Raw genomic sequence first — 13,633 nt, 5'->3', positions numbered from 1 at the left:
AAAATAATGAAGGAATAAAGAAAGCGGTGATAATTTAATGATAAAAGTTATTTTTCAGGGCAGCTTGTTTAAATAAATGATAAATGATAAAGTCTTCCCCCCCCAGCTGCGTGTCCTGCCTTTGACCTCCGTGGGAGGTGTGGGGGGAGGGAGGTGGTGGTGGGGAGGTGGGGGGTCTTAATCAGAGCTGTTATGACAGCAGAGATCCTGTACTACCGGCCTCTTCCACCACATTATTCTCCTCTGACCTTTACCGCTCCTCGTATCCGCCGTGTAAATCATACGCACGCAGGTACAGAAACACGGCACATGTATGCACACGCACACACACGTGTGCTTCAGAAACACCACCACCACCCGCCACCCGCCACCCCGCCACACCGCCACCGACCGCCCTCATTTAAACACATCTAGGCCCCTTAATTGAATTGCAAAGGTCACCGGTGCAATTATTCCTGAATAAATGAGTGACCTATAATCCGGAGCGCCGCGGTGATAATTTATTTCACCGTGTCTGACGGCGAGGCGACAGGACGCCGAGCCGATGTCAGACCCCCTCAGACAAGTTGCCCTCCGCCGTGATATTAAGCCGTTACAAGCAGCTAATGAGTGTTACCGCTGCGTCCCCCCACAACGTGTCCGTCTTCACCCCCTAAAGAGAGACGTCACGGGGCTGGAAAAAAAAAAAAAAAAGCACCAATAATCACGCCGGCGCTGTTTGTTTGACAAATGGCAAGATAATTCAGTTTTTCTAAGAGTTGACGTGGTAGATTAAATAAATATGAAGATTATCTAAAGAGATAAAAAAAATTAACCTACTGGTCCGACTGTGTCTATATGTGAGCTTATCGTTATGTAAATAAATAATTTATTTGTGATCCCCTCAAAGGGCCAACTGATGTTTTTAAAATCGATTTCGTAGAAGCATCGATCGTCATTCAAGTCAAATTTTGGAAAAAAATTTCATCACCATAAATTTTTGTACTCTCAGTTCATCTATTTTTACGTACAAACTTGATTTCTTTAATTGCAGTGCGAGAAATTTGCTCTTAAGACTTTTTGATTTTATACTTACTGGGACGCAAAGAGGAGATTTTGACATAAACAGATATCATAGTTGTTCGGAGATGCTACAACATTTGTATTTTTTTTTTTGTCATATAACAAATATTTTTTTACAGTGTACATCACCCTAAAAAACTGGTTTTTACTCGTCAACCGTCCAACATGTGAATTATATGGAAATACGTGCATTTCTGTTGTTTACCACGTGATCATTCTGGTGTTTTTCTTTTTGTGTTGTTGTCTCTGATTATCTTTCTGTGTGTGTGTCCATGCGAAGCTTTGTGTATTTGTTGTTGTTGTTGTTGTTGTTTTTAACTCTGATTTCCCTGTGCAGCTCTGGCTGTCATCAGCTACACTCATCACTTGTACTTTACCGTGTTTAAACTAAAAACCCGTGTTGTCTTTTCGTCACGTTTTTTTTCAATGTGTCCTCCGTGTGTGTGTGTGCGTCGTGACACGTGTGTACAGTTTGTCGTGTGCGTGTTTGTGTGTAACGTTGTGTGTTTGTGTGTTGTTGAAACACAACCTTCAGTGGGAGCGCTAACGAGTAAGTGCACTCTTCTTTCTTTATTGTTGGGTTTTATGTAAAGTTGCTCAAATGCTCTCAGGTATGGCGGCTCTAAACGGAGGCCTGGGCGGCGCCGGGCTTACCAACGGCACGGCGGGCACCATGGACGCGCTGACGCAGGCTTACTCAGGGATCCAGCAGTACGCCGCCGCAGCGCTGCCCACCCTCTACAGCCAGTCCCTGCTGCAGCAGCAAGGGGCTGCCGGCAGCCAGAAAGAGGGTCAGTAGCTCCGCCCCCTCCAGCCCCGACCCGACCCGACCCCGCCCGACCCCGCCCGACCCGACACCGGCCGGAGTCCGAAAACTCAACGTGTCCGCCGCAGAACTTCATCCCCCTTTTTCCTAAAAACACCAGCGTCTCCCGCGGGATTCGTTCTTCAGAGCAGCAAAATAGACAACATGAGAATATTAAAGGTGTTCGTCCGTTGAAATGTGAAAATCTGGACGGGACGTTTAATCTTTGGCGACGGCTTCGAAAATGCAGTTAGAGATAGAAATTTAAGCAGATTAAAAAAAAAAGACAGCTACTACAGCTCTTTAAAATGGAACTGATTTTCTTCTAAACAAAAGAAAGAAAGAAAAATACTTCAAAACCTTGAGACTTTTTGTGTAACTTTAGCTTTTCCCAACAAAAAAAAACACAATTTATTTATACCTGGACCGAAGACATTTTTTAAGCCAGTTAGTCAAATTTAACATTTACAAAGAAAAAAAAAAAAAGAATAAAAACATTTTTTTTTTGTCTTATTTTGAAAGAACTTGACCTGAATTGACATTTTCAGAAAAAAAAAAATCTCAATTATTGAAGGAGTCCATCTGACATATTTACGTTTAGTTGAACTCCTTTGAGAATATTTTCGGCAGCTGGAGTCGAATCTACGCCCCAAAAAACAGCTTTTTTTTATTTTTATTTATTTATTTATTTTTAGACGTCTGCGCTTGAATACAAAACAAGATGATGAAATGTCTCGTAAAACAAATAGTTTGTTTGTTTGTTATCTCTGCTGCCAGCGCAGATAAATTAGTAAAGAAGCCGTCTCTCTCTCGTTTCGACGACTCCGTCCGGGAGTTTGAAACCCTCCGAGGAGACGAGGAAAAAAAATAAATAAAAAAAAAGATTTGCAGAATACTGCGCGGCTTCATTTAGCTCTGCAGTCGCATATAAAAATAAAAAAAAACATCCTGAGAGATCTGACATATTATCAGGTTGCATTGATGGATAGGAGGTGAGAGAGAAAAAAAGAAAAAGAGAGATCAGGGAACTACTTTTGTTCGTGGCGAGCTGGAACACGATTATGAAATGAAAACCGAAGGCTTTCATCTTTTTGTCGAACGTTCAAATACAATCGCGCAACGTCGTTTAAAAGCAATAACAAACTCAAGGTCAACGCGACACTGCGCTAAGCGGTGTGCTTGAGCTCCGTTACCATGACGATGACTGCAACGGCGGGCGGCCAGGTGCCACAATGCCCCCGCCCCTCTTCCCCCCCCCCCCACCTCCTGCTGAAATGGAAAATTTTTTAATTTTTTTGAAAAGACACACACAAAAAAAACAACCCAAACACCCGAACTGACCTCATGTCCCGCTTCTTGCGTATCATGTCCCGCCAGGTCCCGAAGGTGCCAACCTGTTCATCTACCACCTGCCCCAGGAGTTCGGAGACCAGGACATCCTGCAGATGTTCATGCCTTTCGGAAACGTGGTCTCCGCCAAAGTCTTCATCGACAAACAGACAAACCTTAGCAAGTGCTTCGGTACGGCCACAGCAGCGCGAGGCGCCTCCCGTGTGAGCTTTCCGAAAAGAAAAGAAAAGAAAAACAAAAACGGAAAAACTCACGTATATAAAACTCACGTATATAAAACTCACGTATATAAAACTCGCGTATATAAAACTCACGTATATAAAACTCACGTATATAAAACTCACGTACATTTGCCCCTTTTTTTTCTTGACTGGCCACGTCAGAGTTCGGCGTTGCCACGGTTATTTCAGATATGAAATTTGAAGGCTGAAATTATCACGTTTACTATCGGAAAGGCGACCTCAAACTAAATACCGGCTGTTCACGTGGCGTTTATACGCCCTCGGGTTGTTTTATTCCTTTATAGGAACACTTAAAAAAAAAAATTTTTTAAAAAGGAACATTACATGTTAAAAAAATATCCCTGGAAATGACTTTTATTCAGAACTAATTATTTACTCGCTAGATTGTGTTCAATTACAACTAATTGCCAAGACAAACGTACTTAAACACCCCTTTAGGATTTAATAAAGTATTTCTAATCTGGTCTCCGTTAACGAATAAATATATAAATAAATATTTACGTGGGTTTTGAATTGTTCCGCTTCGAGTACTTTCGCAGCTCTTTTGAGGAAACGACTCCGGAGATAAACGACTCCTCCGGATGAGATAAATACAACTTATGAAAAACAACAACTCATATTTATTGTCTCGGATCGTCGTCTCCATAATTGGTGCAAAATTCCACCGTTTATTCCAGGAAATTTGAGAGGAAATTTTTAAGAAATTACAGGATCCCAAAACAGAAATACATCAATTTATTAAATTTGTTGTCATTGCCTGATTTATTTAACTGCCCTAATTTCATAATGCTTCATATTAGAAGTGCCGCTACACCCGCCTCCGTATTTGTTTCAGTTATAATCCAGCTGAATTATTTTGTTGTTTATTAATAAACTAGTCGCCCCTTTGGGAGCCGTTAAGGTTTTAATCTATTATGTACCCGTTTTTAATGTATATGGAAATATAATCCAAATGAATCAACTCGAGTCATAAAGACCAGCTGAGGACTCCTTACGAAGTATTTTAACACCACTTTATTTTTATAACTGTAATTTTTTTAAATCAGTATAGATTATCAAGTTGTAGGTTTTTATGGACGTCTGCTTCGCCGCTTTTAGTTATTTTTTTTAAGCACAAAATTTGATCGTAGACCTGAAGATTCGTAACGTTAACGAAGGGAATGTGGTTTTAATTACGATGTGCTAACGAAACAATACAAACGACAAACCGATCGTCTTAATGGCTACTTATCCAGGTTTGCTTTTTTTTTTAAAGGTGCTATATAAATAAAGATATTATTATTATTATTATTATTATTTTCTTGTTTGTCACCTCAGCATTTTGCGCATTCTTCTGTGGAATTCGTGATTTAGACAGCTAGCGCACGGGACTTTCTTGAAAAATATCGGATTTCATTTTTCAGCCGTTAAAAAAAAAAAAAAAAAATGTGAACAAAATGCGATTGTGCGTGAACGCGTCCCGGCGCTAGCGGTCGCAATCGTTTAACGATTACGACGTTTTCCCGTCGCTGCGTCGACGTGCAAAGTCCACCATTTTGTTTTGTTTTTTTTCTACCCGACTTTCCCACCGACGATCCGCTTCTTCCTCCGCAGGCTTCGTCAGCTACGACAATCCCGTGTCGGCACAGGCGGCCATCCAGGCCATGAACGGCTTCCAGATCGGCATGAAGCGGCTGAAGGTGCAGCTGAAGCGCTCCAAGAACGACAGCAAACCGTACTGATCTTAGCACTAGGGTCTATCTGCTCCCCCTGTTAGCACTGCTAGGGTAAGTCCCCCCCCCCCCCTCCACCCCCACGGAAACAAAACAAAAAAAAAGAAAATGAAACCAAAAAAAAAAAAAAAAAAAATAACCAAAAAAATAACAACAGCAGACCGAGCCACGACCTCTCTACACAGGGACTCGGGGGGGTGGGGGCGGGGGCGGGGGTGGGGTTGAAAGGAGGGGATGTGGGGAGGGAGGGTAGGGGGGAGAGGGGTATGACCTACAACCACCCTGAGGGAGACTCACGCCTTGTTTTTGTTTTTGTTTTGTTTTTTCTTGCTTTTTTTCTTCTTTTTTTTTTTTTTTTTTGAAGATTTTTCTGTTTAGCTTTCAAGTATTATTATTTATTACGGTTTATTTTTTTTGACACACATGAACGCTTCCATTACCACCATTACTTTGTGCAATTTTTTATTTTTCTTATATAATGGAAGGACGTAGCTATCTTGGGTAGCTTTTTTTTTTTTTTTCTTTCTTTTTTTAAGTTTGTTTAAAAGTTATTGAATTTTTTTTAATTTTTTTTTTTTTTTATTTTATTTCTCAGTGGTTATTTATAAATTTTTTAAGGACTAGTTACAGTCAGAACCGAGGTAAACACAAAGGAGCCATGATGATTTTTGAATATTTTTATTTTCCTCTCTCTTTCTCTCTCTCTCTCTCTCGTTGTGAACCCGAGGCCTGGCGAAGGGTTCATTTTTTTTTTAATTAATTTTTATTTTTACTTATCTTCGACGCGCACGCCAATATGCACATTCGACCTTTGACCTCCGCGGTGTTGGTTGCAGGCCGCCGCTGCTTCTCCAAAAAAACCCTCTATGCCTGCTGGCAACCCGGGAGCAAAGGCTGCAAAAAAAAACAAACGTTAGTGGCCTCTTTTACAGTTTTAGTCAGTGGCGACGTGCAGTTACACTTTACCACCACAAGAAGAAGAAGAAGAAAGAGAAAAAAACCACACATACTCCAGCTACGTCTTATTATTTATGTGAAAATAAAAAAAACTTTTTTATTTCTCAGAAGTTAAATAGAAGAAGCGATAATTAGGTAACTACTTTTCTGCGTCAGATCACATTGGTCTTTGTTGTGAAAGGGATATTACAGCATGTAGAACATTTTCAAAACAACATCCAGAATTTGATGAATGGCTATAATAATAATAATACTAATAAAAGAGTTTATGGGTTATAAAGGGGTGTAACTGAAAATACTTGATGTTTGTCGGGAAAGATTTAAAAAAAAAAAAAATTCAAAGTACAGAAAGCCACAGGCCTGTAAATTTTATTTGTAAAAAAGCAGTTCTATTTTTATACAACATTTTTACTGCCTCAGATGAAGAAAAAAAAAAGGATTTTATTTATTGCCTAATCGTTAAGTTATTGGACTCCTATAAAGTATACAGCATCATTAAAGTAGACCCTTGTGGAGAAGTCTCGTGGAATTGGGTTCTCCGGTGTTTTTTTGGTGTTTTTTTTTTTTTTTTTTATTTATTTTATTTTTTTTTAAGTGCAGAAAAACCACAATCACAACACACTCCGCTGCCATTTTTGAACCGCCCCCCCCCTCCCCCCCCCCCTACCGCCACCACACACTTCTCTGTGCTATTCATCCGTCCATCCGTCCATCCGTCCGTCCATCCGTCCATCCGTCCGCTCTCTCTCCCTCTCTCCATCCGTAGTGGGACTACTCCTTCACTTCCTTTTTTTGTTTTTGTTGTTTTTAAACTTATTATAATCATTTTTTTGTTTTTGTTTTTGAGTGTTTTCCGTTTTTTGTTCGTACGTAGCCCCTCCCCCTCCCCTTTGGCCCCGCCCTTCCAAAAATAAAAAAAAACTAGTTTTTGTTAAGCAAATGAAAAGACACCCCTCCCCCCCCTCCTCCCCCCCTAATAAAATATGTGACTATTTTCTCCCAAATGACAACATCCATCTGGGATCTGATGGATAAAGCTTTGGGTGCTCTCTGTTTTTTGTGTATGAATGAGTGAATGTGTGTGTGTGTGTGTGTGTGTGTACACGTGTGTTGTTGTTGTTGTTGTTGTTATTGTTGTTGCCTGTTAGTATAGACTTATAACATTAATATAATTTTATATTCCGAAAAGAAAAAAAGAAAAAAAAGAAGAAAATTCTAAGCTAAAAAAAAAAAAAAATTTGCCAATGAAATCTGTGAGTGGTGTTGCTGTACTGCCGGTTTGCATTGTTGTTGTTTGTTTGTTGTTGTTGTTTGTTGTTGTTTCTCCTGATTTAAAAAGCAGAAGAAGAAATGCTGTAGTGGTGTGGTGCTCTGGCTCTCTGTGTGTAACTCTCTCCTCTCCCCTGTTTTTTCTTTCCCTCTTTTAGAACAACCCATCTCCATGCCTGTTAGCTCATCGTTTGCCTAGCATGTCTCCGTGGCGTCCAAAAAAAAAAAAAAAAAAAAAAACACAAAAAACTTTAAACAAAACAAAAACAAAAAATCCCCACCAAAAAAAAAACAAATCGTCCTCCTCCTCCCCCGTCATTGTTTTTTCTGATGTCTTTTCCGAGCTCACCTGATCATAACCTGGTTCTCCTCCTCCGCCGCCGCCTACTGACCTTTTGAACTTTTAGCTTTTTTGGACTTTTATGATTTTTTTTTTTTGATTTTTTTTTTTTTTTTTTTTGGTGTTTTTTTTTTTTTTTTTTTTTTTTTAAATCTAGTTTTTTTGTTTTGTTTTTGTTGTTCTTCTGCATGTGACTTCATTTTGGATCTGTTTTCTTGGGAGGGTTTCAGGGAGGGAGGGAGGCATTAAAAGGGAGGTGCGGGTAAGAAAAATGATGAATCAATGTGAAAAAGAAAATACAAACGCTGCATTCATATGAAAAACAAAAAAAAGGACTTGAGATTTTTACGGAAAAACAAATGTTCTTTTTTTGGAGAAAAAACAACAACCTGTGGCAAAGTGATTTCCATTCAGTATGTTTTCTTGCATTTTTTTTTTTTTCTTGTTTCTTCTTTCTGTCAGTTTTTTTTTTTGTTTTTTTTTCTTTACTTCTTCATTTAAAGTAAACTTGAAAGTTCACTACAGGAATTGGCGCGTCATCTTGCTTCTGGTGCCGACGGAAACAAAAACAAAACCCCCGAGCGCGGTCCAGAAGCAGGCCGCGCCAGTTTCTCTGAGAAATAAGACTACTTCCAAACAGTTTTGAATAAAAACTGTCTGATCAATATTAGACTCTCTCAGAGCTCTCTAATGGTTTTTACATTTTTCAGGCAGTGTAAAGTTTTTTGATAAGGCCATTTTAAGTGGCTCTGTTTCTCATTCAAAGTCTATATATAGAACCACTTTTTTCTAGAGTAGTTTAAAGGTAAAAATAAAAAAAAGACATTTGCCCTGTTTGGGGGGGAGAAATGCTACCTACTTGTGTCACCTTTTGCTGAACTGACTCACAGATAGACAATCCGTGGTTTAAATGCACATGATGAAATGACCTATATTTTCTACTGTTTAAATGTATAGAGGAAAAAAAAACATAATGACTAAGATACCTGTAACCCGCGTTAACGTCGGTGCTTCTCGTGAGTTTAGTTGTGGTTTCATCACAAGTCTAACGGTCTTAAATGTCTCATGTTTTTCAAGAGAAGACTAAAAAATCAGTTTACTTGAACAATAGACAAAGCCTTTCATATTACTATAATAGTTACTTTGTTTTTTTAATTTAATTTTCTTTCTTTTTTTAAGGAGTCCCTATTTGCTAAATTTCTTGTTGGTTAATTAGCTATATAAAATTCCTAAAAATATATATAAATATAAATATATCTATATATATATAATGTCAGCTTGTGAAGCATCAATGTCATTATTATTTTATTTCTCGTGGGAAAAAATATTTAGATGTGTTTTGTTGTTCAGCAAAAATGTCTTATAAAGAAAAAAAGACAAGATCAGTGGAGTTTAGTGCCAAATTCTGAAGGTACTTCCTGCCTAGCGCGTCAGTGTATTTCTCGTGAAATTATTTGATAACATGGGTATTTTATTATAAGTGTTTTGTATGGATCCCTCATATTTAAAAATATAGATTTAAAAAAGAGTTTGTTAACTTGCTATTCTGTGGTCTTGTTGCCTGAAAATGTCTTGTTTGCTTTTTTTTTTCTTTGTAAAGATGTTAAAAACAAAAACAAAAACAAAAAAAAACAAAAAAGCGTGCCCATGTGTCATATATATATATATATCTATATACACGGACACCAAACACACACACCAGACACACTCTCGTTGCAGACCTCACAGTTTACGTTGTTGTTGCGCGTGAGAGCCCCTGAATGCGAAAAGCGTCTTCAGCGACCCGCCGGGTGCACGCGCACACTTTAAAAACACACTTTAAAAACACCCGAGAATCACAGCACTGATGTTTTTAGCCATTGTACAGCCGTTTTATTCATCGAAGCCTTACCACAAAATCTTTGCACTCCTGTTCTCTCTCTTATTCGTATCTCGCGGGCGCAGACGCAAAAAAAAATAAACGAGATGTCGCGGCTTTTTTTTTTTTTTTTCGAACTCGAAACTTCAAGGCGAGAGTCGTAGCGCCTTCGAAGCCTTACGTTCTCCGAGAAATCCTCTTTATCTCTTTTGTCGAGGTTAAAAACAACAACAACAACAACAACAACATTTCTGAGTTGTTGCCGTTTGTGTCGGGCGGGCGAGGATCATTACTTTATTTTATTTTTATTTTTTTTTGCGTATCACCTCAAGACGAGCGCGCTTCGTTCGCTTTCGTAAGCGAAGGGCGACCGACGACAAAAAACAAAAAAACACGAAATTTAAAAACAAAAACAAAAAGCACACGTCGGGGTAGTCGGAAGAGAGAGGCGGGACGGTCCGGAGCGAGTTTTCACTTGATTTAAGAACTTTTCTCCTTTTTCTTTTATAAAAATATATATATATAAATATATATATATCAAGTGGTCGTAAGACTTCTCGTGGTGTAATGGGCCAAAATCACATTGAGATGCCAAAGTGTGTTATTGACATCCTCCATAGTCGAGCCGTTTACATGGCACAATGTTGTCAAAGTCTATTCAACTGCCCCCCATCCCCCCTCCCTGAAAGCCTAGTTTACGGTCTGCAAAAAAATAAATAAAAATAAATAAATAAAAAATAAAAAGGCAGCATTATTTTCTACAGAAGCTCACCAGTCGCCTTAACCAGGGAGCGTCGTACCAGTATTATAAGAGCAGGAGATGTTGTGGAGTCAGTGATGTGTGCCAAGTCGGCTTCACCTTCGTGTGCAGTTAACCTTCCCGCTCGTACAACTCGGGTTTTTTTGTTGTTTTTTTTCCGCCATTTTTCGTACGAAACCGGCCGGAGCAGGGAAACGTCTGAAAATGGCCGGGTTTTTTTTGTTGTTGTTGTTTTTTTTTTGTCCTTGCAGCAGTTGGAAAAAACAAAACAAAAAAAAGATTATTTGTTTTTGAACGATGCCGCTCTCTCCGTCCGGTTTGCTGTCTCCCCGGCTCACCGGCGGGTTATTAGAAACGGGGCGATGCGGAGAGACGTCTTATTGGACGAGCGACGGGGGAAATAAAACATGAAACATAAAAAATGGGGGGGTCACGTCCGCAGGTCCACACAGGCCCAAAAAAAACAACAACAACAACAGCCGGAGCTGAGAAATGAAGGCGATACAGATTTTTTTTATTATCCTTCTCTGGAAGACCAAAACCCAAAACCAAACTTTTTATCGTGGAGGCGAGCACGCTTTGTTTTTTGTTTCCGAAACAACGCAGTACACAAAAACGGGAGCCGTGCCACGAACAGCCATAACTACCTGCGTGGGAAGCCGGACAGGAAGTCCGAATCAGCGTTCACGGAGCGGTTTTTAATTTTGTTGTCAAAATCACCCGAGCGCTACCGAACCTTCACGTCACTCACGCACAAATCGGCTTTATTTGTTACGCGTGGAGGCTACGCAATCGTTCACGTTTTTTTGTTTTGTTGTTTTTTTTTATTAAAAAATTTTCATTGTCCCCTCCCCCCCCCCTAAAATTTTTTGTCGTGAAAAACAAAAAGCATCTCGTTCTTCGTTTTCAACGTCGGAAGCACAAAAATGGTCGTAGGAGGCGGAGCTACTCGCTCTCAGGGGTTCTCAGCGCCGACGCTCGTTGTAATCTTTATATCTCGTCACTTGTTCACTTCTCTGTTCTCCTTCTTTCTTAATTATCTTAAGTGCTATTTATCGAACGAAGAAATTCTTGAAAAAGAAAAAAAAAAAAAATCGAACTTGTCGTTTCTTTGCATTATGGCTTACGTCAAAGTTTTTTGAGGAAAAAAAAAATGTTTTGTGTGTTTCTCTCCTTCTGTGGCGTAAAAGAAAGAAAAAACAAAAAAAAGAGCTCGTTGTCTGTAGAAATTATCAGATTTATTTTTTTTGTTGTTGTTGCTGGTTTTTTTTGTTTCTTTTCAATTCTCAAAAAAAAAAACGTTTTGTTTTTTTTGTTTTTTTTTTCCCAGTAGTTTCAAAAAGTTCTTGTCTTGAGAGAAGCCAAAGTCGATGCATTTCAGTGGATCCTGTAAAAGCGTGATGTATGTTTGTTTGACAACACTTCGAAAAATCTGTCACTGGATGGGATTTAAAAAGTACAGAAAATGCAGGCTTTCCTATTTCTACAACTGATTGTACTTATGCATTTTGTACCAGTGGAATTTTTTATACTGGAGATTAAAGGATACAACAAAAAAACAAAAACAAAAAAATCTTAGAAAAACAGCTGTGTGGCCTGGTGGTGTGGCCCGACCCCGACCGGTCCCCGAGTATGATTTCTAGCCGGCGCCGAGGAAGTTGGCTTTTGATATAAGATTTTCTAGGAGATCTTTGGCTTTATTTCTTTCACTTCTTTTTCCTCACTTGAGTGTTCTTTCGTTCTTTTATTTTAATTTTTCCGAAATCAGAGGGGTAGGTGAGTGTTCAGATCTTTTTCATTTTAAATTTTTTATTTTTTTTTTTGCTTTATAAATAGTTCTAGCGAGTTTGTCTATACAACAGCGGTAAGTTTCATTTTGACTTCTGTATTGTGCCGTCTACACGATAAAGACAATTATAGAAAAAGAAGGAATAGAAATATTTAGTCACCTTCAGTGGATTAATGTATTAGTTTAATAAAGAGAATCAACTAATTAGAACTTTTTTGCTTTTAGCTGTTTAGATTTTTCCGGTTTCTCTGTCCTTCTCTGTGAACTAACTGTGTAGCTGAAGCAGTCAGAATTATTTTTGTAAACGTATGTTCTTGTGTGATGCAGTTTTTTGCTTCTGTCTCCTATATTAAACCATTTTTCCTAATACTTGTCTCTCTCTGTGTTGTTGTGTTTCCAGTCTGATGTCGTACTGTTTCACGACCTCTTCCTTTGTTTTTGTTTTTGCCTCTTCCTCTTCTTCCATCGTCTTCCTCTCTTTTCTCATTCTATCTTCCTCCCCTCCGTGTTTGTGTTTTGTTTATTTATTTTTGTTTATTTTTTTTTACCACATAGTAAAGTTGACTCTCCATCTCCAACGACAACTCACTACGCTGTTCTCACCGAACATAGTAAATATACATCGAGGTGTTTTGTATGTATATTACTGTGTAGCCCAAGTCGCCGCGCGACAGTCGACAAAAAACAACAACAACAAAAAAGAGTACGAACTATTATAAAGTAGGACGCTGTGAATCAAAAAATTTTAGTAGAAAAGATGCTAACTGAATGCGTTTTGAGCTTAACGGCTTAGTTTGACATTTTGGGAAATATTCGTAGTCGCATTTCTTGGTGAGAAGTACACGTTCACTCGCTAGCTACCTTTAGCCTCTTTTTCTGTTTTTTTTCTGCGCAGAACAATTTAAGCTTTTGTTTCTCAGGATCGTACAAAATTTTATCCCTTAAAGGACGTCGTTATCCACGCCGCTAGTTATTGGTTCATTGTTTTCGCAAATCGACTCAAAAGTTTTCTCGGGACTAAATGTATTTTTAAGGCCTTTAAATCATTCGATCTTAGAGACTTGTGATGTTGCCGGGCAACCAGCTACGTTTCAAAGAAAATAGTCTCAGCTGTTTCTGTTTTTTACGTTTTTGGTTCCTGTGCAGATTGAAACACATGACGTGGTTCATTTTTACTCAGCGAAGCTTCAGAGCCACCGGTAGGTGGATTTTTGTTCAACTTCATGGGAGTCCGGCTAGCTGTTTCCCTCCGTTTCCAGTCTTTATGCTAAGCTAAGCTAACCGTTTTTTGGGTTTTTTTTCCCCTCTTAACTCTTGGCAAGATTACAAGTGAGCGTTATTTTCCCAAAATGCTGAATTAGTACCTTCAAGTGCATTCACAAAGCATCTTTAATGCATTTTAGGACTGCAACTTTTGTTTAAAAATATATTTCTACACCTCAAAAATTTTTCTCGCAAGCTGGAAATTGGCTTTCGGTACCACGCTGTC

The 13,633-nt window shown here is 38.9% G+C and overlaps 1 protein-coding gene across 17 annotated transcripts in view; it reads left to right on the top strand.

Annotated features, from left to right (window-relative positions):
• The window catches only part of celf2 (cugbp, Elav-like family member 2), a 53,594-nt gene extending 41,081 nt beyond the window's left edge, over positions 1-12,513 (top strand). For 10 of the 17 annotated variants that reach the window (XM_069174843.1, XM_069174839.1, XM_069174831.1 and 7 more), the window contains 4 exons: positions 1,656-1,853; positions 3,245-3,388; positions 5,053-5,225; positions 7,556-12,513. In XM_069174843.1, coding sequence (XP_069030944.1) covers positions 1,656-1,853; positions 3,245-3,388; positions 5,053-5,180 — 470 coding nt within the window. In that variant the 3' untranslated portion in view covers positions 5,181-5,225; positions 7,556-12,513. The remainder of the gene's footprint in view (positions 1-1,655; positions 1,854-3,244; positions 3,389-5,052; positions 5,226-7,555) is intronic. The other 7 variants (XM_069174873.1, XM_069174849.1, XM_069174866.1 and 4 more) reach the window with 1 other exon arrangement.
• Positions 12,514-13,633: the final 1,120 nt, after the last annotated feature.

This window comes from Embiotoca jacksoni, unplaced genomic scaffold (assembly GCF_022577435.1).
Source record: "Embiotoca jacksoni isolate LCO1_2020_lvr unplaced genomic scaffold, fEmbJac1.0.p SCAF_102, whole genome shotgun sequence".
NCBI lineage: Eukaryota > Metazoa > Chordata > Actinopteri > Embiotocidae > Embiotoca > Embiotoca jacksoni.
Note: the sequence above shows the minus strand (reverse complement) of the source record. Positions and strands in the feature narration are given on the sequence as shown.